This window comes from Aspergillus viridinutans, assembly GCF_018404265.1.
Source record: "Aspergillus viridinutans IFM 47045 DNA, scaffold_4, whole genome shotgun sequence".
NCBI classification, from domain to species: domain Eukaryota; kingdom Fungi; phylum Ascomycota; class Eurotiomycetes; order Eurotiales; family Aspergillaceae; genus Aspergillus; species Aspergillus viridinutans.
In genome coordinates, this window is record NW_025091220.1 from 104,139 (window position 1) to 131,525 (window position 27,387).

A 27,387-nucleotide genomic window follows, 5' to 3' on the forward strand; every position below is an offset into this window, starting at 1 on the left:
TGTACATGATATTTACAATGTGAGAGACCCTTCAGGTGGATGATCATACAGCCTCCCAGTCCATCGCATCAACAATGAAATCCCAATCGGCGTTCGAAGTGTCAGTTGGTGCCTGAGTATGGTTGCTCTCGTTGATGTTGGCCACGTGTTCCTGCGCCAGACGGCATCCATCCTCCAGGCCGTCAAAGATATCCGCCAACATCCTGTCAAAGTCGTAGTTCTGCAGCGGCATCGTCGCTTCTCGCCTTGGCGACCACATAGACTCTCGCTCTTTTTCTTGCTCGGTCAAGTCTGCCGTCTTCCAGCGGTTGCGCAGTTCCTTTGCTTTCTTCAATTGCTCGAAGACATTTCCCTTTCGAAACACAGAACGTAGAGGGCAGTTCTCATCCTCAAGAGCTTCCAGAACATTGGCATGATACCGATGCGTGCTCCAGACGGAGTTGGAGCCAGATGGCTTGCCTGCAGCCGATACGGTGATGCCAAAGACGCCGAGCAAGTGCACCAGCGCCCGTTCCAGAAGCGCATAATACTCGTGAAAATCAATCTTGAACATGACTTCGGCATGAGCGACAGCCTCAGGAGAATCTGTGCAGAGAGTTGCGAGACGGTAGCCCTCGGCCAAGAAAGGCAGTTTCCATTTTAAGCGAGCGACGATTTTCATGAAGCGCGACAATTCTCCGGCGGGAGATAATAGCATTCGGCGTCCTGGCGAGGGGATCGCAGGCGGTGGTTGGCCTTGTGTTTTGTGTTCGCTGGGTTTAGGAGCCCAGCGAGATTGTAAAAGGCTTGACATGATCTACCCGTGGATATTGATGTGGTGAAAATTGATGTTTTGGTGATGATAACAAAAGACTTAGGAGCAGCCCAGGCTAGTCCTAGTTAGGTAATGTCGCCAGGTAGTGAATTCTCCACATGTTTGACATGTTCCTCTTATTTCAAGGGACAAGGAATTCTGGTAGACATTGTAAAATCAGATGTTTTAGGCCTGTTTCCTAGTCATATCTCTAAGCAAATTTTTGTACGCGACTTTCTTAACTTATGGTTAAGAGCCTATATATTTTACCGAACAGTAATTTCTGCGGAAGCCTTGGGGCATTCCTTTCCGAGATAGGACAAGATCAGCGCCGCTTTTGCTCGGATTCTAGACTGTCAGACGTGCATTCTGAGCAGTGAATTAATATATACCGTTTTCGTGAGGTTGTATCACCGACGGTGTCATCGATTCTTATTCAACCCTAGCATCGAAGCCTAGTAGCGATCCAAGTATGTTTCTCTAAGCGGCACTTGTGGCATGGACATCTGGTCTCTGTGACAACCTAGTTCATTGTATAATCCTTTGCTGTATGATTGATATACATCACACGACATGCCAATCCTCTATTCTCCTCCTAGCAAAGGTCTCTTGGTTCTGCACATTGTCCGACCAATTGCAAGATCCAGCCTACGATAGTGACGCTTAGGAGCTATATCCCGGTTTCGCTGGGTCTACAATAAACTCACAGTAGCCGAACTACAGGGTATCGAGTGCGGTCCGCACAGGACCAATATGGAGGTGCATCTACGTTTCTTGCCTCAGTGGCCGAACCTATGGATCTTGGTTCACTTCTTGCCTTGTTGGCCTTTATTGCGGAAAGAGATGGACAAGTCCCTTGGCCTTCAAGTCAGCAACATCAGTGGGGTATAGTGTTCCAGTGTGGAACGATGAGAAGTATGCGAAGATCGGCACGACTCTCACGGATAACGCTTTGCGGCGGCTGGAAAGCATGTTCAATGTCGAAAGCATCACGATGTAGTATAGTCGGGAGAAACCAGTGGAAAGCACTCCGAGATCTTTGGGTGGCTTTAGGATAGCTGGGTCAATTGGTATGATCGGACAATGTGCAGTTAGCCAGGAGTGCATTGCAGGCATACCTTCATCGATTGGATGATAGAAACATGGATATATTAAGGTATTATGACTAGATAATCAACTATCTTCCCATCGTTTAACACAAGCGTATTGGTTTGTCGAATGGTTTCAAGCCCTACTAGCCTTTTTCTAGCTAGAGCGCCTATGTTGATTGCTTCATGCATGGAATATTAATACTGTGAGGCAGTGCCAGTAGTCATGCCACTATCTGCACGACAACATTTGATATAAAATCATATGAAGAGAACCATATATACTTGGTGATTCCTCAGATATCAACCAGTCACTATTTACGAGAACAATTAATCATATACAATTTTAGTACAACAGGGTAACCCCCGATTTACAGCAACTCAGCCACCAATGCTTTAAAGTACAACTTTACCTCATTAACGACTATTTGTGCGCCGGGATACAGTACATCAGATTCCCAGGATCCTCCCTCTCCGTATACGGGACCATCGATATCTTGGTCATCCCACACAGGGCCTGCGACACCATGTACTCCAACTGCTGCGGCACAGGCTTACAGAAGCGCTCGAGTTCCCGGCCATTTTTTACTAGGAGGAGGGTCGGTTTCTCCACCATCGCTGCGTCGGAGATGTCATGATGTTGCCAGATGTTGATCTTGTAGAAGTCGATCATGTCGTCGGCGTCGGCAACAGCGGACGCCATGTCGTTGTAGGTGGGATCAAGGGAGGCGCATTGCCGATGGGAATCGCAAAAGTAGAGGATGGCGTATTTGTCTCGGTGGAGGATGTCGCGATACTCGTTTAGACTATGCATGTTTAGATCAGTTGGCGCCACTGAGACGAGACCTGGATTCTTGCCTGTTGACTGGGACAGAAGACATGACGGTTGGAGGTGAACAGACAGTAGACAATTCGTGAGATAGGTCTAGAGTATTATCCGGCTGTCGAGGGTCCCTACGTGTTTTGTACTAAGCTACCTACTTATGTGGACGCAATGCGCACGCATATACTATGGTAAGGACGGATGACGGCAGTACGTCTGTGTATGGTCGACATCTCGTTGGTCTGCGATGGTGGGGTACTCGGTCTGGCCAGTCCTCGATGCTATAAAGCAGGACATTAAGGTTATGTCAGTTGGATTGGGGTGCCACTAGAGTATCTCAGTTCTCCCTGCGTCTGGCTTCGCGTCCGATACGCTGGCGCGGGGGATTGCATCCACAGAACACAGCGCTCATTGGGACTATTACGAAACAGAACTGGTTAGAGCAGTGCGCATTACTTCACCTTATACCTTATTTTCTCATCAGGACCGCTGTATGGAATGATTGCGAGGTTTTAGAGCCTGGAAGTGCGTCGTGATTATGTATGATATGAGAGTGGTGACATCATCCATGGAAGGTGAACCACCAATGGACTCTCCATGGTTGCATATATCTGCCACATAGATTAAAACTGAATTGTCTCAGATAAGCTTGTAAACTTGTATTTCATGATTGAGATTTGCTTATTCTATCGGAGTTGAATGGTGATGGAGGTAGAGGGGGATCTGGTGGCCGATCTGTCGATTTTAACGTATCTGTATAGATGGTCATGGTCTTGACTAATGTCTATCGCTCGAGGAACGACACTGCCATACCCGAGCCAAGCATTCGCAGGGTAGAGTCTGGTCGAGCCACGCATAACTTGAGGCGAATGCTTCGAAGCCATGGACGAAGGTACTGGTTGGTATATAGTCAAGAACTCGAACCAATCTTATTGCACTTCTGGTATCTTGTATCTATGTACAACTGTGCGCAAGGTATTAAATAGAAAGTCTATACACAATTATATCTCCAGGATGATCATCATCACCGTGAAAGTCTATATTAGATGATTAGGTTTCAAGCATGGCACATACGACCCGAGTCGTCAACGGTCCAGTAGTCACTGCCAACGGCCTTGAGAGCGTAGAAGAAGTAGTTGGGGTCCCACTTTTGCTTGATCTTGAGCAGGGGAGAGTAGTTGACGCCGAAAAAGGTGTCCTTCCAGTTGGGCTGGCGGAAATTGGCCTCGTTCTGGTAGCAGCCGCTGCCCGGGGTGACCGCCTCCAGCTGGGGCACATACTCGTTGGTCATCCGGTACTGATCGGCCACCATCTGGGACCAAGGAGCGGTCTCGTTCCAGGCGGTACCGATCTGCATGGTGACGGCGGCATTGCGCATGGCGGGGAAGATGGCGTTGGAGACATCACCGGGCTGAGAGACATTCATACCGACACCGACGGCGAGGACACCGTGCTCGGTGATGTTACGGATGACCGAGGCAAAGCCAGCCGCGTTGTTGTCGAGCACATCACGGGGAATTAGACGACCCCCGTACTGGTACTCACCCACGCCGAGGTTACCGTAGGGCAGGGGGCCCATGTACTTGTTGTAGTGATCATAGTACGAGGCGTACTCGGTGTAGGCAACAGCGTATGGGATGTTCAGGGAATCCAGGACGGTGAGGAAGGGAGTCAAGAGGGCCTTGACATCGTCGGTCGTCTTGTTGTACGCGGTGACAGGGTTGAGGGCGAAGAAGGAGGAGGCGACCTCGTAGATGACGGTGGCGCCGGCATCAATCATGGCGGGTAACAGACCGTGGAACTCGGAGATAGCCTCGTAGAAGTTGTCTGCGGTGGTCTTGCTAGAGAGGAACTGCAGACTGGCGCCAGCAACCGTGGCGTCGGGGTGCGCCTTGATGGTGGCCGAGATGACCACACCATAGTTGCCGGCACCACCGCCGCTGAGAGCCCAGAAGAGCTCGGGATTCGTGGTCCGGTTAGCAGCGACCAGCTTTCCGGCGGCCGTGACCACCTGGAACTCCAAGGCGTTATCGGCTCCCAGTCCGAAGGAGGTGCTGAGGGCGGAGTGCCCACCTCCCTGGATATATCCACCAGCGAGACCGACGGTAGGACATTCGCCGCCGACCACGACCAGACCCTTGGCGTGAGCCGCCTCCATCACCTGGAAGCCCATCACACCAGCGCCGACCTGGAACGCGGGACCGTTGTAGTGAGCGTCGGACCAGTCGCGGTATTGAACGTCGTTGAAGTGGTGCATCCAAACGGAAAGAGCGCCAGCACCAGTCGAGCGACCAAAGTAGCTGCACCTCCCATTAGCATTCCCTCGGGTATCCTTTTCCATAATCACTCACTCATGACCAGTGTTGCGAATGACAAAGCGAATGTTGTTCGTCCGGGCGAAGTTGACGGCGGCAATCACATCGTTGCTGGAGGAGACATCGACGGCGTAATTGACGTAGTTGCCCAGGAGACACGGCTTGGACTCTGCGGTGAAGGGGTCACAACTCTGGTTGGCAAAGTAGGTCTGCATGATGGATGAGGAGGATTCAATGCTGCACACATGGAGGTCAGCTTTCTTCTTGCGAAAGAGCATGGCAGGTCGAGCGCAATTCCACATACTGAGTCTGGGGAACATTCCAGGCATTCTGCAAAGCCGCACAGGCGGTCGCATCGTAGGTGGGATCATGGCAGGGCGATCCGATGGGTACGGTAGCGACCAGACGACCACCAACCGTGGAGTTGAGCGCGGCCCAAGAGGAAGGAGAGGGCCAGCAGCTGTCACCGGGCAAGCAACGGCACTGGGAGCATGAAGAGCCCTTTGCGGAGGCGAGCGCGACCAAAGTGGCCAACGCCCATGAGGTCTTCATGGTGTCGCGACGGAAGTGTGGGGAAGGGAGGAGGAAAGGAGGGGGATCGAGAGGAGGTATATAGTTTGGGCGGATGGGATGAATCTCACGATCGTCGGTTGATCATGCCGATCCTGAGCTTGCTAGATATTTATACCAGATGGTGGAGCGATGGAGGAGAAAGAGATGATAAGGGAGATTATGGCCAGGCTACCTCGGCATCCTTCCGCAAAGAAAAGTTGATGCTTTATGGGACGATGGCGTGAACTATTTGATCGGGCGTATCTATCCGTCGGAGTCTCCATTATTATTTCTGATACCTGCACCAAGCGGAGAGAGTCTGGCAAACATGCATGCGTGTTCCTGGTGCATGCGCGGCGATGTTTCCCAGAGAAGCCCTGGATGGCCGGATTGGGTAATACAACCGAGTCCACCACGGGCAGTGGTGGGGGGGAAAAGATCGATAGTCGTCGGACTCCGATACACTTTCAGATATGCCCATCTCGAGTTGGTTCATGGCTTGAAATTGTGTCTACAGAATCTGGAAAGGAATCATGAAGAATGGCTGTGTATTATGGATCTCGGGTCTCCTCGACAGTCCATATGCCCGGTGATCCGCCGAAGTGGCTTTTGTTGGCCACATGGCAGTGACTGAACTATGGAGTCCCACGTGTGTAGTCTTCATGAATCTAGAAGCGGGCTTTCCTAGACATGCCCCTCACTGGCATCCTGCGTACGCTCAACGGTGCAAGGATCAGGCAACTTGGCTATGCACCGCCACTAGCGGCAAAGTGGCGGAAATCCTGAAGGCTCTCATGAAGGCTAGAAGGTAGAAGCATTGCTCAGTGAGAGTGGACATGGTCTGCGTATTTTGCTAGGTAGCCAGCTAAAAGTACAACATTGTAAAGCTCTGCTGGTTGAACGAGGTTGAGTTGAGTTCAATTTGTATTCTTTATTAGAGAAATGGTGCAGGAGGCAATGTCAGGTGTATTGCCCATTGATTATGCCTCGTCCTTAATATTTTACTTTTTTGATTATCGAGGTTTTAGGAGAAGTCTAGTCTACCTGGGCAAGTGTGTTCGGCAGATACAAAGACATTATTGCCACAATCCTTTGATCTTCTCATACAGTTACAAAATTATATGCTCAAGCTGGCCACACATGGATACCTCAACTTAATAAAAGAATCGGCTATTCTTCGGTTCAGTCCCACAAAGGACATCGAAAAAAATGAGTATCTCCAGTCATGGACTCACGTGTACGGCTATCCCGGACGTAATAACGGCGCTGGAGCAATAGCATTAAAAGAGAAACTTCCTTCGGTAGACTTTCGTGCATGTCTCACTGAATCAGCCACCGCCAAGCTGCCAGCAAGCGTTATGAAATGAAGGATACAGAGGATATGTTCTAATTAATAGTCCTAGCGAAGATCATCCGGAGAAAATCCTTCGAGGGATAGCAGAAGCGAAGCGGACAATCGCAGGGGTTGATAAAAATGGACAGGATTTGGAGCAAAAATGGCATCCGGAATGACTCGGACCAGGTGGCCCACCAGGCCCAAATTCCAGAAGAGTAGATCCACCAATGAATGCCAGTTGGAGATGCTGGCAATGTCTCACTTGAGTCACTCCATGCTGTTTGCCGCCAATCGGGGTGTCCCTGCTGCCCGTTAAAGTTTGTCCAGTGTATCTCCTCCGAGTCTAGTATCCTCATTAGTTGCATATCTCGGCATCTGCTCTCTAACGGTGGTGATTCCAGCTCGGCAACGGCAAATCTCACAGTCGGGAGTCCACCTCCTCCAACCAAATCAGAATCTTGACCAGTCTATGACCGATGGAAATATTGAAGGAACTCAATTGTCCGCTCTGGCCCCTCCCACAATGGGCCCCAAGTCCAGCCAAATGCAGAATATAGCTTGTTCAGAACCCTATCCACGGGTCGGGCTTTGATCTATTGGCAGCCATAACCTTGGAAACCTTTCCGCGGATCCCCTGTACCTCTGGCTGGATTCCCATTGACCAGGCGAATGGATTTTTTGCTCCTTCCATGAATAGTCATGTCCCCCGTGGCCATGCTGCGAAGTCTAAAACGCCGGAGCAATTGATCTTTCGGTGCCTGGGAGACACTTGGCAGCTGCTGCGACTACCTACCTGTTGCTGAGACCTGGAGAATATTCGGTGCCATTATTATTAAGCGATGCTTACCCAGTGTCACAGTCTCTTCAGTCGTTGAGCTCTATCACAATGCCTCGCAGACCATGATCTGATCGACTCTGTTGCCCTCTTCTTGATCTCGTCTTCACCAGAGACACTCAATCCCCGCAGAGTGCAAAGGGTCGGTCGACATCCGCAATGGCCCAGGACTCACAGACCACAGCTGATCTCGGCCCGGCCCTCGTAAGGGGCATCTGGACCGCAGTGATCATCGCAGTGATTATCGTCATATTGCGAGTGTTTGCAAAGATCAAAATTCGTCAGTTCCGTGCCGACGATGTGTTGATGATCGTTGCACTGGTCTGTTCCGCCCATCCAGCTGATCCGATTGCATTAACTGACATTGGTCGCATTAGATCCTGGCCATCATTTCCACCGTCTTCCTGACGCTGTGCGTGCAACATGGCTTTGGCAAGAATCTCCTCCTTCTCGAAGCGGAAAACCCGCACGAAGTCGAACTCGTCCTGAAGTACATCGCCATCCAGGTGCCGATTGTGACCATCAGCACCACCATCGCCCGCTGTTCCTTCATCCTCTACCTCCTGGCCATTCTCGGAAGCAACAAAAAGTACCAGATCGCGTTGTGGGCGGTGATGCTGCTCCAGTTCGCCGGCAATGTTGTCTCGGCCGTGCTGCCGCTGAGCATCTGTCGCAATATGCGCATTCTCTGGGACCCCACGACGAAGACCACCTGTGGTGACATCCACGCCGTCATCGAGTTTGCCTACTACTCGAACAGTCTGTCTTCGCTTTCCTGTGTTGATGAGTTTATTGCTGACTTGTCTCAGCCGCGAACTCGGCTTGTGACCTGTTTCTGGCCGCATTCCCCACCCTCATCTTCTGGAATCTCAACTTGAAGACGCGCATCAAGATCAGTTTGATCATCCTCCTCAGTCTGGGCCTTGTGTATGTCCCCATACCCTTCACTTGCCGATCAGGATACTTATTCTTGCAGCGCCATGGTCGCCTCCATCATCAAAACCACCAAACTGAACGAAGTCCCCAGCGTCACCAATCTCGGCGCCAGCGGAGGCGTCGAGCTCATCCGCTGGGGCTATGTCGAGAACGCAATCATCATCATCACCTCCTCGGTTCCCTGTATCCGGCCCCTGATCATCTCCTCCGTCCGCAAGTTCTCCAGCCGCGGCTACTCGCGCTCCTACGAGCTCACCGGGCCTGCGACGGGCCAGCGTCGCACGGGTCACGACGAGACGGCGCAGTCCCGTCGCACGCGTCGCTTCACCAAGAATGCCACCCTGGATACCGGCAGCATCGAGCGGATCCTGGATCCTGTCAGCAATACGAATACGACCGTCAGTGGTCGGCGGGATTCGCCGACTCATCTCGACCACGGCATTACGAAGCAGGTGGAAATCTCGGTGATTTCGAACGATCAGTTGAATCGACATCATCCGTGATTGATTAGGTTCCTACTTCTCGATCTGCTTGGCCATCCTCATTTTCAGTTCCCATGTGATTAAATTTTCGTGTATATATATTCCAGGAGACATAGACCTGTGCCTGCTTGGGTATTAATTGTAAATTAACGAGGAATTATGTGCATGAATGCGTACATTTGATAAAATTTACAGCCGAACCTAAATCAACTAGTCCGATATTCAGTACTGCATGTCGATTATATATTTCTGTTGGTATAGCTGGAGGAATGGGATGCTTTAGGACTATATTTTAGCATGACTACAGAGGACAGGGGCCATATCACACACCAGGGACATACCAACCAGCATCTTATGTTATGATAAGCTAATATTCAGCCTCAATAATCTAGATCTATCACTAAAGACCGCTATGCCTCAAACGGAGACGATTAACCAGCCACAGTGATGATCAAGGATACCCGCCGGGCAAACTCCGGTAGTCATTCCACAGCCATGACCATATCCTCCAGGAACAATCACCCCACACTTCTGCTGCATCTTGCCGTGGTACCTTTTTGTATGTTTCCCGGAGGAGGTCCGGGGTCGTGGGGCTGGAGAATAGTAGCTATAAACACAAATCACTGCAGTTTACGCCCCTACGCCATTCTCATTCCTGCGGTGACCATCACAATGTACCACCACAATGTATTCGGCCTGACTCTGGCCAGCCTTTTATTACTCAACCCAGTCGCGGGCAAATCACCTCTAGGTCAAACCCCGCAAATGGGCTGGAATTCATGGAACACCTTCAAGTCCAACATCAATGCTTCAGTAGTCGAGACCACCGTCCAGCTGTTCGAGTCTCTCGGCCTCAAAGACGCCGGCTACGACTACATCGTCCTGGACGAGGGATGGTCCGATTACTCGCGCACCGCGGACGGATACCTCCAGCCCAACTTGACCTCGTTTCCCAATGGCATAAAGGCGCTTATAGATGATATCCACGCCAAGGGTCTGAAGGTCGGCTTGTATGGCGACAGTGGGATCCTAACCTGCGGCTTTCGGCCAGGGAGCTGGGGCTATGAGGAGCGCGATGCGCAGACGCTCGCCGGCTGGGGCGTGGATTACTGGAAGTATGACAACTGCGGCGGATTCCAGGCCATGACGGAGCCGCCGCAGGTGCGCTTTGGGGTGATGCAAAAGGCGCTGGAACTCTCTGGCCGGGAGATCCTCTACTCGTTGTGTGAGTGGGGGTATCAGTTTCCGTGGCACTGGGGAGGGAGTATGTTTCTCAATCATGCAGCTAGAGACAGAGAAAGAAGGGCTGATTGAATCGCAGACATCGGCCACTCCTATCGCATGTCGGGCGACATCACCGCCAAATTCACCAACGAGACCGACTGCGCATGCAAGACGGCCTACTGCCTCAACACGGGGTATGCGGGCTGCTCGGTGCTGAGCATCATCCGCAAGATGCGCGAGATCAGCCAGTACCAGACACCGGGCCACTGGATGGACATGGACATGCTGGAGATCGGCAATGGCGACATGACGCTGTACCAGCAGCAAACCCATTTTGCGTTTTGGGCGGCGCTCAAGTCTCCGCTGATTATTGGGGCGGATCTGTCGAAGCTGTCGAACGACAGCGTGGCTGTTCTGAAGAACAAGGATATTATCGCTCTTAACCAGGATTCGCTGGGCCAGGCGGCGCATTATATCGAGGCTGCCAGTAAAGAGGGATCATGGCAGGTGTGGGCTGGCCAGGTGCAAGGAGGGTACGTAGTCCTTCTGTTGAATGAGAAGAGTTATCCCCAGAGTCTGTCGATCTCGTTCGCGGACCTGGGATTGGGAATTAATGGGCCGGTCAAGGCCACCGAACTGTGGTCTCACAAGGCATTGGGAAAGGTGGATGGTTACAAGGGCGTGCTGCAGCCTTATCAGACACTGGTGTTTAGACTGCAGGTTTAGTATTTGCCGAATAATCAATTCGAGTGTTCTAATCTATTAACACGAGGTACACGGGACTATGGATATAGCTTGACTTTACGTAGTAGGACTGTCGATGTGGATTGTATCCTGGCAGTTCTGATAAACTAGGTGATCGCAGCCAATCCGCCATATTTTGGTACATTTAGCATAGAGAGACGCAGCCGTACAATAACCGTTATGAAAAGTTTGCACTGAGACTCATAGATACTTAATAAGGCAGTGAATTCAAGCAGCTATTTGTACTCTTATTCTAGCCCATATTCTTTCAACAATATGGAAGTTTTGGGTTCGAGCAACTGCCAGGAATAAAGGCCTGCGAGACTTGGGACAGATCACCCTCAAAGATCTGAGCCGAGGGGTCAAGAATATGATCGATAATATGCACGATTCCCTGAAGAGCATTAAGCAGTCATCCTTCTGGGCAGATGTCCAGCCTACCTGTGTAATTGCAATATCCTTCTCTACCACAGTAGCAACTTTGTTTAGGAGAAGATTCCCGTCCTGAATCTCAGCTCCGACATGTAGATAAGTCGCAGTCTACCGTTTCTGTCAGCCAATTCATTTGCGCTTGAGTCATAACTGCTGAATCACCTGGAATTGTTGATAAGATTCATTAAAATTGGAGGACTTCAAGTTTGTGTTGGGAACATAGTGATGCAGGATGCTATTCCCCAGCCACCATTTGCCTTTTCTATTGACAGTTAGTGACCAGCGAGATTGACTTGTCCAGTGGCCATACGGAGTAGACTCGAACGTGGTGAAGTATCTGCCCACATTCTTCTCAAAGGCATCGTTATTCGGGGCAAAGAAGGTAAATTTCCAGGTGGGATCCGTGTCGAATGCTTCCGAGAAGCCGCCGACTTTGTCTAGGGCTTCTGCAAGGCTACTCAAATCAGAGCGGGATTTGATGAATCCCAGCAGTGTCGTCGTGTTGGAGAATTTCGGAGCGACATAGGAGGGCTCGATATTCCGGTAAGTGAGGGGATCTTGAGTAGCAGCGAGGACACTGCTGCATACTGTCAAGCAGGCCACCAGGAGGGTAGAGATTGGCTTCATGTTGGTTCTCTCAGCAACAATCTTCGCCAGTATTGTGATACGCAGGGACAGAGATCATATTACCCATGTCCATCGGACTAGACTGTAGATTTTAGTCCTTCCAACATAATGCGGGGCGTCAATGCGGGCATCTGGGAATGGAGTCACTGAAGCGCTCGGAGTAGACGCCGGCCTTGCCCCGACGGTCATGGAGAACAAACAGAGAACAAGCTCAACTGGAATAAACTCTAAACTCAGGAACAGTTTATCGGAGAATGCGGGGCCTGAAAAGTGAAATCATCGTGTCCCGCAATTCTTCCGATACCAGCAAGAATATTGCATTGCTCCACAACTAAAAGTTATGGAAGAAATCAAATAGTATAAGTACTCTAATCAACCCTGCCAGCGTCACAGACGTTAGCAGGCCACGAAGGCATCGGATGTGAACCATCATCTGCGAACATGTTGAAGATATTCCTAAACATCCTCGTCCTCGCAGGCGTCTGCCATTCCACAGTGGTGGATGTCCCCAGCGTCTACGGCCCCATTCCTCATGTCGGCGACTTCTCCGGCGTTGACTCGACCAAATACCTCAAAAAGCGCCCCGGAGACTTTGTTCATCCCGGTATCTGGCACACGCACGAGGACCTGGAGCGCATCCGGACCAATGTCCTGTCCAAGAAAGACCCCTGGGCGTCGGCCTACGATAAATTCAGCGCCGATCAATACTCCCAGGCCAGCTACCAGATGCAGGGGCCCCACGCGGTTCTCTCGCGCGGGAGAATCAGCAACTACACCTCGTTCGCGCACGACGCTCGTGCGGCATGGCAGAATGCGCTGATGTGGTACATCACCCGCGACCAGTCGCACTGGGATCGGAGCACCACCATTCTCGATGCTTGGGGAAGCAACCTGACCAACATCATCGGGACCGACCGCTCGCTGATGATCGGTCTCGACGGGGACTTGTTCGTCAATGCAGCGGAGATCATGCGCTGGGAGGGCAATTGGACCGAAGCCGGAGCCAGGTGGCAGGGTGGCTCGGGGTTCAGCAACCAGCTGTACTGGCTGTTCTCGCGGCAGTCGGTCGTTGTGGGACAGGCCAACTACGGGATGGTCAGTATCAAGGCGATGCTCAGTTTTGCAGTCTACCTGAACGATGTCGAACTGTACAACTATGCGATGAATGCCTTTATTCAGGACAACTGCGCTGGTCTCTTTGCGCAATTTCATCCGGAGACGGGTCAATCTGCGGAAGCCGGGCGTGATCAAAGTAGGTAATCTTCTTCTTTCAACTGACTATGCACTGACATACTGCAAGGCCACACCATGTCAGGTATCGGCTGGGCTGCGTACGGCGCACGAGTCGGACAGAGCCAGGGCGTCGATCTGTACAGCCTGGGCCACAATCTCTTACTCACAGCGGCCGAGTACGCAGCCAAGTACAATCTGAACGAAACCGTCGAGTACGATCCCAAGTGGTCCCGGTGCGAGGCGGTTCTAGTCGACGGTCCCTGGGCAACTATCTCCGAGGCGGATCGCGGCGTGACGAACCAGAACCCTATGTGGGATATTCTGTACTACCAGTACGTGGTCAAGAGAAAGGTGAAGGCCCCGTGGACCACCAAGGCCAAGGAATTCGAAGGCTTTGAGGGTGCGGTCTCCTCCAACGATCATCCCAGCTGGGGTGATTTGATCTGGGCATACTAGCTTCTGGTGGTTTGACAGCATTGTGAAACGAGGTGAAGAAAACCTACTACCATGTAGAATATGACTATCTCAATGGTTGAAATATGAGCCCAGTAATGAACCATCTTGAAGATTCTTTGCCTTCGTAAACGAGACAAGGCTGTATCATTCCGCAGGCAGTTATATATATCTTTCGCCGCCAAAGGAGAACGGATACTCTACGAAAGCCCGATATGCCGCTCCATTAATCATCAACAGAGGGAAGAGACATGGCAGACTAATCCTGACTTGTCTGAATGGATTTACGAACTCAAAAGAATGCCCCAGCCAAGACCCGAAATCTACTGCGTTATCAGTGGCCGGCTCTTCTCCCGGATCATCTCCGGATACCTTCTGCTCTATGGGGAAGGGAAAGGAGCCAATTGTGGAGCCCGGCCATAAGGATTGGCAACTAGACTGTATTTCCCAGTAAAGAAGAGGCTATATATACGGAGTCCTGCATACATGCTTTGAAGACATGATAAATGCGGTGAAATAGCAGATAGCAATGAGACGGTTCACGCTCTCCCTCCTGGCCATCCAAGGCTGGGTGCTCACCATCCTAGCGATCAGGAATCCAATTATCTCCGGATGGAACCCTGATCCTTCGATTCTCCGCGTAGGGGACGAGTACTTCCTCGCAACCTCGTCATTCGAGTACTGGCCGAGCACGCCTATCTACAAGTCGAAAGACCTGGCCAACTGGGAGCTCTACTCTCATGCATTCACCAGACCGGAGCAGCTTCAGCTATATGGAACCCCAACGGGCGCAGGTTAGTACATGCTTGTCCTTAGATTTCAAGCGTCTAATATTGGGTGTTCGGTAGGTTCCTGGGCTCCAACGCTCTCCTACATCAACGGAAAATACTACCTTGCTGCAATGACGCGATGGACATACGACCCGGTCGCCCGAGTTTGGCCGCGAGTGATGTGGGTGTCGTCGCACGACCTCAAGACCTGGTCAGATCCCACCTGGGGTGACCCTTGGGGCATCGATCCCGCATTATTCCAGGATCCCGTCTCGCACAAAGTGTACTTGAACCTGATGGCCCCCAACAACAACAAGGACCGCATTTGGGGAATCTACCAGTGTGAAGTCGACATCGACAGTGGCCGTTGTGTCGGGGAGTATCGCTCCATGTGGAATGGCACGCTCCCGCATGATGCCAGTGCTCGTCCCGAAGGCCCCAAGATGTTCAAGCGGGATCAATGGTACTATCTTCTCATTGCCGAGGGTAAGCATCACCTTGTCCCTGAAGCGCCAGTCGACTCACAGTCCGGCAGGTGGCACGGACGACCTTCACCGTGCCAGTATCGCACGTTCCTTGTGTCCAGAAGGACCATGGGAGCCTGCGCCGCATAATCCAATTCTTTTTAATGGAGCGTACGGTTACGATAACCTCACGGTGCAATCCACTGGCCATGCGACCATCTTCGAAGCGGCCAACGGTGACAGTTACGCGGTCTACCTCGCTCGACGTAAGATCAATGGCTCGTCGCCCCTGGGCCGGGAGACCTTTATGTCGCCAGTCACCTGGAAGGATGGATGGCCGATGATCAATGACGGTAATCCAGTCTTACTCAGTGAATCGGTCGGTCCTGCTCCCGATCAGAAACTGCCGCCGTCGCCTTTGCTCGACAGATTTGACCAGAAGACGCTTGATCCCTCATGGTACACATTGCGGACTCCGTACGCGCCCATCTACGATCTGAAGAAGGCGAATGCTCAGAAGGATTCTCATGGAATTGTCTTCCGGCCGAACGTTTTCGGCCTGAGCGACCGGGACACCCCAGCAGCCATTCTGCGAAAGCAAAAGTCGCTGAATATGACCTTTAGCGCGCAGTTGCTGCCGACAACGTCCGGGCTGGGCTACGGCGAGACAGTCGGGATTAGTGCCTATCTGAGTGAGCTCCAACATCAGGACATCGGAGTGTCCGGCTGTGTCAATAGCACAGGCATGTGCATTTTCACTCAGTTGATGAAGAATGGGACCACAGAGGTAATTGACCTGCAGTCCGTGATGTCAAGATAGGAAATGTTGCTGACGCGTAACAGTATAATCAGGTCAAGCTGAACTTGTCCTCCATTCCGTCCAACCTGACGCTGCATATCCGCGCGGAGCCCCTCTCCTACACATTGGGATTCAGCTTTGGGTCAGATGAGGCCATCACCTGGCTGGTATCGCTGTCATCGTCTTGGTTGGCATTCGCTCCGACGGGTTGGTTTGTGTTCGAAGGAGCGAGTTTTGCTCTGTTTGCGACCGGGACTGGGCAGCCGTGGCCACCACATGCGCCCGACGTAGGCTTTACACAGGTCACAGAGACCTACTATAACGAGGATATTCCCGATTATGATCGGTGGTCTGTATAAGGCTCAATTTGGACGAGCTGCTGTGATGATGGAAATGCTGTGGAGTGTAGGGGACACGCTGGCACATCATGTGATCAAAACAAATAAACAGCACGTGATCCATCATACAGAGGACGTTAGAGATACTCTTGTAAATTTCTCTCTGCATCCTCAATTAGCCACGACGAGTATCTTCATCCATTACAAAATCATCAGGAACTTGTCTATCTTTGCTCAGTGCTGGTGATGATCTCTTGCGCACATCAAATGACTCAAGCAAGCAATCTTTGGGATGCCCTCAACCAAGGTCAAGATAACTCCGGTGGAGAGTCGATCGTTGAAAGGACGCGGGAGAATCTCCGGCAATTTTTCCGCCAATGTAGTGGCACATCGCAGCCTTTTGTCAGGCTGAATGGACTCGCCAACCAGTAGTCTACGGAGTACGCACACGCGTCGTAATATCCAACCATCCATCAACGATCGCACCCCAGGTCTTCCCCACTGTCTTTCCGGCATATGGATCCTGGTCGAGTGACTACTTTACCCAAGTGCGGGGAAAACCTTGTTATGCCATCTTCTGGGGCATGGACACGACTCACGAGGTGTTGTTGACTAGTTTGGTGAAGCCTTGATTGAGCTTCGACTACCCCATGGGGCGTTGCAGCTGGTCCCTGCACAACTTGATGGGTGCCAGGAAAACCCGAAAAAAAAAAATATTTGATGATCACTAGCATTTACAGAGTCCTTTCCTCGCAATCCACGACAAGCAACATGAGTTTTCATTGAGACTCCATCCCTCTCCCGCAATGTCCCCAAGGTCAACAGCAGCCCCACCGGACCTGGACCAGCTGGACAGCAACAAGGACAAGATCCCTGCATGTCAATCCTGTCGGCGCAAAAAGGCCAAATGCGACCGGGAACAGCCATGCTCACAATGCGTCCGCTTCAATGTAATTTGTCTCTACGACAACGGCCGCCTGAAACCTGGCCTGCGAGCCGGGGCCGTCGAACAGCTCCAACGTCGCGTGGAGGCGCTGGAGAACATGTTCATCGGTCAGGGGATTCTGTGGCAAAAAGTCTGGGATATGGTGAGCAGCTCAACAGACGATGTTCAGCAGAACGGCAGGGAGCTCGAGAGGATTGGCCTAGATCAAGTCCGCGATCGCGTCAAGGACACTCTACTGCAGCTGGCAGAGGACAATGAAGGGTCTCTTCGTTCGGTAGTTGACGACACCCACGAGGACGGCATTGAGCAAGACGTTCCTTTGGCCAAACGCAGAAAGCTCGAGTCCCAATCCAGCGCGACCGAGCGACCGACTCCCCCGGGTCATTCTTCGTCGGCTCATCTCGGCGCGCATGGCCTGCCATCTCGAGAAGTGATGAACGACCTGGTCGAGTTCTACTTTGCAAATGTCCATCATTGGATACCAATTCTACATGTGCGAAAGTTCCGGGAGCAGATACAGACCACCGACGGCTGGGACAAAGCGATCCATATTTTGCACGCTATCGTGGCGACCTGCATCCGCTTCACCCACCATCCTGACGCGGGCACCAACGAGGTTCGGAGGGAAATGGCCGTTGCCAGTCGGCAAAAAGTCATTCTTAACAGTATGGAATCCTTCTCGGTCGAGAATCTGCAGGCTCTGGTTATTATTGCTTTTGACACTGTAGGTCACATCATCATCATCTTTCACAACAAAATTCACTGATGGAAAATAGATTGGTAGTGGCCGCGGGCCATCAGCATGGTCGATTGTCGGTAGCATGACTCGCACAGTTGAGCAACTTCAGCTCAGTGTAGAAGAGTCGCAGGGTGATCGAAGATCAGAGGAGGGCGAGTATCTCATCCAACGCATGGTCTTCCTCAAACCCTCCAAGTTCTGGTGGCAGGCGGAGGAGCGACGACGGGTATTTTGGACTGTCTTCCTGATGGACCGATTTTGCAGCGTGTCGACGGGGTGGAATCTCAGCCTTACCGGTGCCGATGTCAAGCGCCGACTGCCCTGCGAAGGTGCTCTCTGGGAAAAGGAATACGAGGTGCGCGCACCGTTCTTTGGCATTTCCGACAAAAGCACTTTGAGCAACAGTAGTCCGAATCTCGGCGACAATGAAGCCGCCAAGGGCGACCCCGAGCAGGATGCAATCGGGGGATTCGCATATTGCATCGAGGCGACCGAGTCGCTTACCCTCGTCATTAACTTCTTTCTGCAGCACGCCTTGGACCTCCAGAACGCGCAAAAGGCACAGTTATGGCTGATGAAGTTCAAGGAGCTCGACCTGCGCCTCGTGCAATGGAAGCTCTTCCTGCCGCCCAAATGGCGAACCGCATCGGTCTTAAATGAGGATGGAGTGATGGATCCGAACCTCACTCTGGCGCACATGACCCACAACACCGCGGTTATTCTCCTTCATCAGAGTATCGCATACCCGCCCTCGCACTGGAAACAGTGTCCTGTGAGACTCCCATCCGTCGCCTCTGTGGAGACATGCATCGAGGCTGCAGCGGAGATTGCCACCATCGGCCACCAATTCCTTCATCACTCGCCCATCCTCACCAATCCGCAATTCTCGTTCTGCCTTTTTATCGCCGGCCGCATGCTTTTGACACATTCCACATACACCAAAACGGCAATCCCCGATCAACTAGACAGCATCGTCGCCAGTCTCTGGGAGATTTCTCGACGCTGGGCGGGTCCGAACACACCCGGCCTGGAAAATCTGGCATCCGTCTTCGCAAAAAGACTGCTCAACGCACGCAAGCATGCGTCCGGTCGGGCCAGCCTGGATATCCGGCGAACTGTATATTCGGACTCCACAGAGCGAGCGGACCCACTGCCGGAGCAAGACTCGGACGGCAACGAGGGGCCTGTCAATTCTCAATCTCGGACGAATCTTCCACGTGGCTCGTTCGACGGGTCAGGTCACTCAGAAAGCCCAAACCTCCCGATTTACGCAGGCGATTGGAGTAACCGTGACCCTATGCAGAATGGGCCCTCGCCAAACGGCTCGCTCTACAACGCTCTCAGTCTTGCCTTTCCGCCACTTCCTCTCTCGCTGCAGCCGCAGTATGCACCGATGTCGGAAGCACATATGCTCGACCCGGCTATCCTGGCCAAGGATCATATCCCATCCCTATATTCCGCTCCGGCTGTAGAAACATTGCATTCACAACCGCTGTGGGACCCGGTGGCCCAGTCTTATAATGATTGTAATAATAACCCGAATCCTGATTATACGAATCGTTTCGTGGACTTACCATTCAGTCCAGGGCATCGGATAAGTCGCTATGGGAATTCTTCCATCAACGGTGAAAACATCACTTCCAACAGCGAAGTACCTGGCAATATGCGATGAATGTCAACTCCCTTACTAGTGCTCAGGCGCAAGAGATCTAAATCTAATTCCTGCATTGGTAATGGAATCTGAACAAAGTTTGCCTTCTAGAAACCTGACATGATCGGCTACGGAAAGTAGGGTCAATCGACCTGAGATATCGTCTATGGCAACGATGGCACCAAACCCAACTCAAGCAGCATGTTCCCCAGAAGCATGAAATAATAGTCTGCATAGACTAGACCATGATTGGCCCATCTTCTGGGAGCAAACTCATAGTTGTTGATCGTGGCACCGGTGAGGATTGTCTCTGCTGCTGCCTTCTTGCTCACAGTGCGATTTACCCCTCTGCCATTTATCCCATTCGTCGCAACGGACATGTCCACAGCCAAAGATCCAGGTTCTGGCTTCTCCTCGTGGTCGCAGGGCAGCCCATCCTCGTATGTTTCGATGCCCCGATCGGAGGGCTGAACAGTGAATTTGAAGGTCGGAGGGTTCAGAAACTTGGTCAACGTCCCTTCGACGATGCGCATGACAGCAAGGAGATAATGCTCCGATTCGTCGTACTTGCCCTGCGCCCTGAGCGCTCTGTAGATCAAGAGCATCCCGCACGATGCGATCATCGCGGCGGACGTATCTCTAGGCGAGTCGCTCGTGACGGGTGCATCAAAGTCCCAGTACGGCACGCCATCGCCAGGCAGGTGCTCAATGAAGAAATTGGCAAGCTGTCGCGACGTCTGCAGGAACGACGGATCACCAGTCCAGTGGAATGTCTGCGCGAATCCGAGGATGCCCCACGCCTGACCTCTGGCCCAGCAACTCTCGTCGTTGTATCCCTGGTTCGTCACCTTCTCCTTGGGCATGCATGTCTCTTGGTCAAAGTTCACCACGTGGTATGTGGAGTGGTTGGCGCGAATATGGTGCTTTTGCGTTGTGCGGGCGTGTGCCACTGCGACGTCGTACAGGTGCTGATTGCCGGTCTCTTTGGCGACCCAGAATAGCATGTCGAGGTTGAGCATGTTGTCGATGATGACAAGGAAGTCCTTGGAAGGATCCGTGTATGAATACCGCTTCGTCACGCATATGTCCCAGCTGCGGATAGACTGGATCTTGGGACAGAATCGACTAGCAAGAGTATTTGCTGCCGTCACCAGACTGCTAAACGCCCTCGCATCCCTGTGTAGCTCCCACGCTTTGATAGCCCAGGGGGCCATCATGAAGCCAAGATCATGTGTTGTGTTAAGGGTGGCGTTCTGGTGTAGGTTGACGGTCCACCACTGGCAGCTGTGTTGAAGAAGGAGGGGATGGGGAGTTCGGGGCTCTGTGCTGCTGTTGTACTTGGTCTGGCGCTCGAGCAGCAGGTATAGGGACCCTGGAAAGAAGCCAGACGTCCAGAAGCTCAGGTGTCGGTAAACGTATGTGGCGCCATCTTTGCCTGTGTACTCGGGAAAGAAGGTGGGAGGTTCATTCTAGACGGTGTCAGCGTGGTCTTCCTCTCTTTGAAGTGTATACGCACCTTTCCCAAAGCCCTGCTGGCCACATTCCACAGTTTTGCCGCCACCGATTCAGAGTAGAGTGCGTGAATGACAGACTGAGGGACAACACCTGTCTTCGCAGCTGTCCCATTCGTCTGGTCTTTTGATTCGGTCCTGATTCTTTTCCGTGCATGTTCCTTGATAGAGCAGTCAGTACAATCAAAGTTTTGCACTATTGAAAACTGGAACCGAGAACCATACATCCATATTGTCCGGCAACTTGGTTAGAGCCTCCAATATCGCAGCTCGTATCCCTACTCGAAAGTGCAGGCTTGAAGTATGAAAGTGGTGTAGATAGGCAAATCTCCTGCGTTTTCAATCTGTCTCCCGAGTACACCCTGGTAGAGCCATCTCCATGACAAACCATGTAAGACCGGAATACCCAGAGCAGAATGCAACATCGACCCAGCCGAATCCTGCAGGACACGGAGAGCATGCCGACTTCTGTTCTCAGTATCCCTCTTGTCATCAGATTGGTATCAGCATTAGGGCTCGCGGGGTAATTACCGGCCATTCTCCGCCAGCTTCATCTTTTCGCACTAAGGGGCTGTCCCTCGATGGTGTCTTCCCCGCCTTGAACAACGTTTGTGACTTCCAGCAAGTCTCCGGAGAAAATAACGGAGCTTCCCCTGGTTAGTGTCTATGCGAACCCTACTGCTGTCCCTGCCGACAAATTGTGTTGTTTTGCGGGAATCATCCGACCCCACACCAGGGCCTCCCCAACCCCAGTTCACCTACCATTAGTCGCTTTGTCCGTGATTGTTCACTTGGGTATATAGCATGTCTGTCGCGGATCGACACTGATACACCTAGTTCAAGCTCACATCCCCTCAGATACTCATAGCCACTTATCCCAACATCGGCCATGGCTGACATCGAAGGTAAAGTCTCCAAGGCCGAGCAGCAGGAGACGCTTGCTCCTGTGAAACCCTTCCACCATGGAGAACTGGACCAGGAAACAGCAGCGTACGCGAACTCGACCGCCATTCATGTCGACAAGGCGACCAACCGACGCTTGTTTTGGATGATCAACCGCCGCGTGCTGGTGTGCATGCTTGCGGTATGTCTACCTCCCTGCTTGAGATGCTCGGCTCTAACGACTGCAGACATACTTCTGTCAATCACTCGACAAGGGCACACTCGGCTTTGCTTCGGTCATGGGGATCCAGAAGGACGCAAGTCTCGTCGGCAACGACTACAGTTGGCTGGGGACGATCCTGTACGTTGGCGTGTTGGTAGGAGAATACCCGACCAACTTTCTCCTGCAGAAGCTGCCTGTGGGTAAATACATTGCGACCAAGTACGTTTGTCGACCTGATCGGGATGATGACGAGAACTGACTATGCATTCAGTGTCTTTCTTTGGGGTACTGTGATTGCTGTAAGTGAATCGTCCGCGGTCCGCGAGTTCGAGGCTGATCCTCTGCAGTGCAGCGCTGCGGCGACGAACTTTCCTGGTTTGATGGTCGTGCGGTTTCTTCTTGGGTAGGATATTGTCCTGGTCATTATATGCGTCCGCTAACAAGAGTAGTATCTTCGAGTCCTGTGTGCAGCCATGCTTCATCCTCATGACATCGATGTGGTACACGAGATCGGAGCAGACGATTCTGACCAGTTTGTGGTATTGCAGTATGTTCTTCCTGGTGGATAATCCAAGGCATAACTAACGTACCGTAGTGACGGGTGTCCAACTCATGGTTCGTTCCTATACTTCCGTTGAAGTATTGTCTGACAGTAATAGGTCGGTGGTCTCCTTGCCTACGGTGTCCAGCACTACCAAGGCCACTCCATCAAATCCTGGCAGCTTCTATTTCTTGTCCTCGGAGTAGCCACCTGCGCCTGGGCTTTGTTCATGGGCTGGTATCTGCCCGACAGCCCCATGAAGGCCAAGTGCTGGAGCGAGGAGGACAAGCGACTGATGGTCGAGCGAGTGCGCGCCAATGAGACTGGTATTCAGAACAGGGTGTTCAAGAAGTACCAAGTGCTTGAGGTGCTCAGAGACCCTGCCGTCTGGCTGTACGCTCTGTTGCAGATAACCAGCTGCTTGATTATCGGTGGTCTAGGGGTCTTCTCCAACATCATCATCAAGAGCTTCGGCTTTACGACTCTGCAGACGCAGCTGCTCAACATTGCACAAGGTGGTGTCACTATCGCTGTGATGGTCGGCGGTGCGTCCCTGGCCACCTGGACCAAACAGACCATTCTCATCATGCATCTGTGGACTATGTAAGAGGTTCCTCCGCTGGTTCAAACCACGCTAACTGTGTAGACCCGCCATTATCGGAACGGCCATCATCTTCACCATCCCTCCCACACCGAAGACGCGCGCTGGCCTGCTCATCGCTTTCTATTGCACACAGTTCATCCTCGCCGAGGGCAACCTCCTCTTCTCCCTTATCTCGAGGAATGTGGCCGGACAGACCAAGAAGTCTACCGTCCTGGCGGTGACCTTCATCGCCTGGTCCTCCGCCAACGCCGCCGCACCCCAGGTCAGCCATCATACCAGTCAAGCTGACGCAGACTAACATGTTGATATAACAGATCTTCCGATCCGATGACGCCCCGAGATACCACAAAGGCCTGACCGCTCATTTCTGCTTGTACGCCCTCTTCAATATCATCCTCCTGACCCTGCGGACTGTCCTTATGGCCCGTAACCGGAAGAAGAGAAGCGCTGCTGCGGCAGCCGCCCAGGTTTCGCCATCTGAGACGTCGGTGGACGAGAAGATTGAGCACTCGAATGCCTTTTTGGATTTGACGGACAAAGAGAATCCGGACTTTAGGGTAAGCATCACACTGGTTCATTGGTCGACGGAAGCTAATATCGTGTAGTATGTTTACTAGTATGGACTTGGGACGAGCTAGTCGGGTGGCCTATTTCATGTTATATATCTCAACACAGTACAAGTATACCGGGTCTATCTTATACATGTCCATGAATTATCATAATATACAAAATGGAATAATCAAACATCGTACAGCTTCTGCTCGCCCGCCGACTCATATGCCGCTGCCGGTCTGCCTCCAGCGTCTGCGCAAACTTGCTTCTCTCCCGAATAATCGGGCCCTTCCAGTAGAAGATGTATAAGGGGATCAGCACAAGAACACCCGCGCATCCAAGCAAGGTACTCGCCCACTGCAGATGGAACCTTCCCCCGATATTCTCATACATAGGGGTGGCATACATGGTCGCAATTCCCGCCAGGAAATCCCGCGAGAAGCCGTTCCCACCTGTCGCTGAGGCGGAGTACGGCCCGTACGCGGCGACCATGTAGTCGATCGTGGCCATGTAGATGCCGTAGTTGGCCATGGCGATCAGGCAGGCGAAGATGCACCGTGCGACCCAGGGCGTATAGGCCGGTCCCATCGAGGTCCAGGCGAAGCCTAGCAGCCCGATTGGTTCCAGCGGTGCGATGAATAGGAGGAGGAGGAGTCGACACTCTGGCAGCCGGGCAGCGGGGCCGTGCATCTTGCGGATCTTGCGCTGACGCCAGATATCTGGCAGGAAGATCAGGTAGGCAATCATGTAGCCGATCAAGATCGAACCAAAGTCATGCCGACGGCGAGGGTGTTGAATCCCCACTGTTCGAAAACGAGGCTGAACGATTCGGTGAAGATGAAGATGAGGGCGTCGGAGAAACCGGACAGTAGGGACAGACAGAGAACGATGGGCTCGCGCAGGAACATCTCAAAGGGCCGGCGCCAGACGCGCAGCACATCCTTGGCGTCCAGCCGGGGCGTCTTGACCTCGTTCGGGCCGTAGACCTCGTCCCCGGTCTTGCGGCGACGGCGCGCCTCGCGGTCGATGAGGATGGTGGCGCGCGTTTCCGGGACGAGGAAGAAATGCAGGACCTGGGTGACGCCACCGAAGATCAACTGCACCCAGAACACCCAGTGCCAGGATAAGTATTGGCCGATGAACCCGCCAAAGAAGGGGCCAACGGTCGACCCCCCGACCGACGAGAGAACGACATATGCAACCGCATATCCTTGATCCTCGGCCTCCAAAATATCGGCCGTCATGCCCAGCGTCACTGATCCACCGGCTGAGCTAAGGCCACCGAGCGCCCGACACACAACGATTGTCCCAAAGTTCGGTGCCACGGCGCAGGGGATCTGCCAGACGTTCATCAGAATAAACTCAGCTGCATGATGGGCTAGCGACCAAACTCCTCGCTCCAGGGTGCCCACAGCTCACAGCCAAAGGCGTAGCTCACCAAGAAGATCATCTGGCCGACACGGGCAGCCTGTGCACGGATGCCAAACTCCTGCTGAAGCCCCGGGACCGCATTGGCGTAGACGCCCGTGTTGAAGTTCATGGAAATCTGCACGATGAAGATGACGGTGAGGATAGTCCATTTCTTGTACCAGGGAAAGCAGAAGCCGAGCTTGTCGTAGCAGTCGTCCTCGGTGAGTTCGCGCTTGCCGCGCTGCATTTCTTTCGAGGGTTCGTCCGAACTGCAGTCTGAGCTGGACTGAGATGCATGCTCGCGGTGTGACTGGTTCGGCTGGTCGGATTCTTCAAATTTCTTGACTGCTCTGGCTAATTCATCGGCTTCTGCGTGGTCATATGTGTGGTCCGGCTGTTCTACTGCCGGGGTGGGTGGCTCGGCGGACATGACGATAACAAAATTTCAGTGTCTGGATCAGCAGCCCTGTTAACAGCAGCTGGATGATCGTGACGTTGAGAAATGCAATCACTGTCTCCTGTGAGTCTGGTCGGCCGCATTTAATATCAGTCTTCGATACATGATTGTGGATGCCGGAAAAGTGGAAAGAGCCAATTATGCTCCATTTCCGATACCCCATTGTAGGTCCGATCCTGGGGGTGGATACGTGGAGTGTCAGTAGAGATGTTGATTGCATAAAGCAGAGACATGACATCAGATATGGAGTCATAGCAAGGGGAAACAAGATGGCATCGTTCATCCATCGGAGTTCGGCTGTGAGATGTGCTCTGCTATGTACCGCTATAAGTTCCGTGAACGGTAGAATTATGCGTGTATATGACCTCAGACCATCCAGGGGTTATATCTATAGCGACAATATACCTTGTCTTTCTTTGGGTCAGTGGTGCGAAGAGAACATAGTATTCAGCTTGACTGAGATGGCCATTGCATCATTACATCAGACAGAAGGCTGTGCAGCTGAATCAACTCGGACTACCCCGATGCGACTGACACTTATGATACTTCTTTAGACAAGAGAATTATGAAATCTAAGAATAAGCATGGTTATTGCTCTTGTTGCAAAGGTTGGGCGAACTGAGCATCTTATACCTCTATCCACTTATGCAACTGGAACAACATATTGATTCTACAACAACCAACTATTGTCTTACTCAGGGAGATCACTACCGCTCTTCATTAAGTCCTTGTCGACTATGTTGAAACAGATTATATCATCCTTGTAATCGTTCTTCTACACCTCGCCGATCCATTTTACGCAACGACGGGCTCGAAGATGAACCACCATAACATCTCGAAACTACAGCTCTTCGAATTCTTTCAAGTTATAGTAGGCCGTCACAATATGTCAGTTCAAAAAGAGGATAATTCGGAGAAGGCCGGCTAAGATGCTGTCCACGATTCAGAAGTAGCAGACTCTCGTGTCTATTGGTGGCGGTATGAGGGCATCACCTCTCTGTCTCTCTTGGACTTTGCTCGCCGGTGTTCTTAATCCCAGCCAAATGGGCACGATAGGACTTAAAGGATACACGAAGCTCTACATGGGCTGGACACTAGATTTCCGGGCGTTACTCCGTACGAGGATGATCGTATGCCAACACTCCGCCTAATACGCTGCTAGCTGATGATCGACAGATCCCGTGCCACTTCAGACACCCTTGTGAAAGACGTGTCTTCACCGTCCTGCCATGGTAGGGAGAGCGTTTCTTCATGTTCATGATCGTCTTCATACTCTGGAAGAGGGCCGGGCAATACTCCGTTAACCCAGAGGCTGTCAGGTGAGGCTCATCACGCGCAATTCTCCGAACCTTCAAAGAGGAGGGATCTACCGACATAAGGAGCCACAAGGCTCGGGATATCTTGAGTTTAAATTGGCAAGGGTGTGACCCCCACACTGTTAATCAGCCTAAACGGAGGTCAGCCCAAACGTGGAAACAATCTTCACGATGACCCCGCAATTTCCCCAGCCCCTGTTTCTGTTTTGTCTGAACTAGTGACTATGACAGGCCAGATACGTGTATCTCAAACAGAAGAGCCGGTGTAAGAACCGGGTTTGACCCGCCGAGTATGAAGCTCGAACTAGGAG

General features: G+C 52.1%; 12 protein-coding genes across 12 annotated transcripts; 6 read left to right on the top strand and 6 right to left on the bottom strand.

The window, feature by feature from the left end:
• Window positions 1-43: 43 nt before the first annotated feature.
• On the bottom strand, window positions 44-793 carry Aspvir_006033 (uncharacterized protein; the record flags this gene model as incomplete). The annotated part of the gene is made up of 1 exon (XM_043269241.1): window positions 44-793. One exon carries the CDS (start codon window positions 791-793, stop codon window positions 44-46), a length of 750 nt encoding a protein of 249 aa, XP_043125176.1.
• Window positions 794-2,305: 1,512 nt separating this feature from the next.
• On the bottom strand, window positions 2,306-2,887 carry Aspvir_006034 (thioredoxin family protein; the record flags this gene model as incomplete). The annotated part of the gene is made up of 2 exons (XM_043269242.1): window positions 2,306-2,739; window positions 2,884-2,887. The coding sequence occupies 2 exons, from the start codon at window positions 2,885-2,887 to the stop codon at window positions 2,306-2,308; spliced, it is 438 nt and encodes a 145-aa protein (XP_043125177.1).
• Window positions 2,888-3,761: 874 nt separating this feature from the next.
• On the bottom strand, window positions 3,762-5,571 carry Aspvir_006035 (putative isoamyl alcohol oxidase; the record flags this gene model as incomplete). The annotated part of the gene is made up of 3 exons (XM_043269243.1): window positions 3,762-5,004; window positions 5,056-5,256; window positions 5,324-5,571. The coding sequence occupies 3 exons, from the start codon at window positions 5,569-5,571 to the stop codon at window positions 3,762-3,764; spliced, it is 1,692 nt and encodes a 563-aa protein (XP_043125178.1).
• Window positions 5,572-7,901: 2,330 nt separating this feature from the next.
• Window positions 7,902-9,181, top strand: Aspvir_006036 (uncharacterized protein; the record flags this gene model as incomplete). Its single annotated transcript, XM_043269244.1, has 4 exons — window positions 7,902-8,063; window positions 8,120-8,501; window positions 8,552-8,669; window positions 8,719-9,181. The coding sequence occupies 4 exons, from the start codon at window positions 7,902-7,904 to the stop codon at window positions 9,179-9,181; spliced, it is 1,125 nt and encodes a 374-aa protein (XP_043125179.1).
• Window positions 9,182-9,832: 651 nt separating this feature from the next.
• On the top strand, window positions 9,833-11,110 carry Aspvir_006037 (glycoside hydrolase family 27 protein; the record flags this gene model as incomplete). Its single annotated transcript, XM_043269245.1, has 2 exons — window positions 9,833-10,424; window positions 10,482-11,110. 2 exons carry the CDS (start codon window positions 9,833-9,835, stop codon window positions 11,108-11,110), a joined length of 1,221 nt encoding a protein of 406 aa, XP_043125180.1.
• Window positions 11,111-11,396: 286 nt separating this feature from the next.
• Aspvir_006038 (uncharacterized protein) lies at window positions 11,397-12,187 on the bottom strand (the record flags this gene model as incomplete). Its single annotated transcript, XM_043269246.1, has 4 exons — window positions 11,397-11,522; window positions 11,570-11,668; window positions 11,723-11,822; window positions 11,871-12,187. 4 exons carry the CDS (start codon window positions 12,185-12,187, stop codon window positions 11,397-11,399), a joined length of 642 nt encoding a protein of 213 aa, XP_043125181.1.
• Window positions 12,188-12,628: 441 nt separating this feature from the next.
• Aspvir_006039 (uncharacterized protein) lies at window positions 12,629-13,876 on the top strand (the record flags this gene model as incomplete). The annotated part of the gene is made up of 2 exons (XM_043269247.1): window positions 12,629-13,439; window positions 13,488-13,876. 2 exons carry the CDS (start codon window positions 12,629-12,631, stop codon window positions 13,874-13,876), a joined length of 1,200 nt encoding a protein of 399 aa, XP_043125182.1.
• A 526-nt stretch (window positions 13,877-14,402) lies between these two features.
• On the top strand, window positions 14,403-16,265 carry Aspvir_006040 (beta-xylosidase; the record flags this gene model as incomplete). The annotated part of the gene is made up of 4 exons (XM_043269248.1): window positions 14,403-14,667; window positions 14,722-15,129; window positions 15,179-15,894; window positions 15,951-16,265. The coding sequence occupies 4 exons, from the start codon at window positions 14,403-14,405 to the stop codon at window positions 16,263-16,265; spliced, it is 1,704 nt and encodes a 567-aa protein (XP_043125183.1).
• A 785-nt stretch (window positions 16,266-17,050) lies between these two features.
• On the top strand, window positions 17,051-19,601 carry Aspvir_006041 (putative C6 transcription factor; the record flags this gene model as incomplete). The annotated part of the gene is made up of 2 exons (XM_043269249.1): window positions 17,051-17,914; window positions 17,967-19,601. 2 exons carry the CDS (start codon window positions 17,051-17,053, stop codon window positions 19,599-19,601), a joined length of 2,499 nt encoding a protein of 832 aa, XP_043125184.1.
• A 143-nt stretch (window positions 19,602-19,744) lies between these two features.
• Window positions 19,745-21,322, bottom strand: Aspvir_006042 (glycoside hydrolase family 88 protein; the record flags this gene model as incomplete). The annotated part of the gene is made up of 3 exons (XM_043269250.1): window positions 19,745-21,049; window positions 21,097-21,252; window positions 21,317-21,322. 3 exons carry the CDS (start codon window positions 21,320-21,322, stop codon window positions 19,745-19,747), a joined length of 1,467 nt encoding a protein of 488 aa, XP_043125185.1.
• A 658-nt stretch (window positions 21,323-21,980) lies between these two features.
• Window positions 21,981-23,958, top strand: Aspvir_006043 (putative MFS transporter; the record flags this gene model as incomplete). Its single annotated transcript, XM_043269251.1, has 9 exons — window positions 21,981-22,175; window positions 22,222-22,415; window positions 22,468-22,599; window positions 22,646-22,743; window positions 22,792-22,811; window positions 22,856-23,340; window positions 23,384-23,603; window positions 23,656-23,898; window positions 23,947-23,958. The coding sequence occupies 9 exons, from the start codon at window positions 21,981-21,983 to the stop codon at window positions 23,956-23,958; spliced, it is 1,599 nt and encodes a 532-aa protein (XP_043125186.1).
• A 122-nt stretch (window positions 23,959-24,080) lies between these two features.
• Window positions 24,081-25,733, bottom strand: Aspvir_006044 (uncharacterized protein; the record flags this gene model as incomplete). Its single annotated transcript, XM_043269252.1, has 4 exons — window positions 24,081-24,181; window positions 24,244-24,598; window positions 24,661-25,259; window positions 25,313-25,733. The coding sequence occupies 4 exons, from the start codon at window positions 25,731-25,733 to the stop codon at window positions 24,081-24,083; spliced, it is 1,476 nt and encodes a 491-aa protein (XP_043125187.1).
• Between the last annotated feature and the right edge of the window lie 1,654 nt (window positions 25,734-27,387).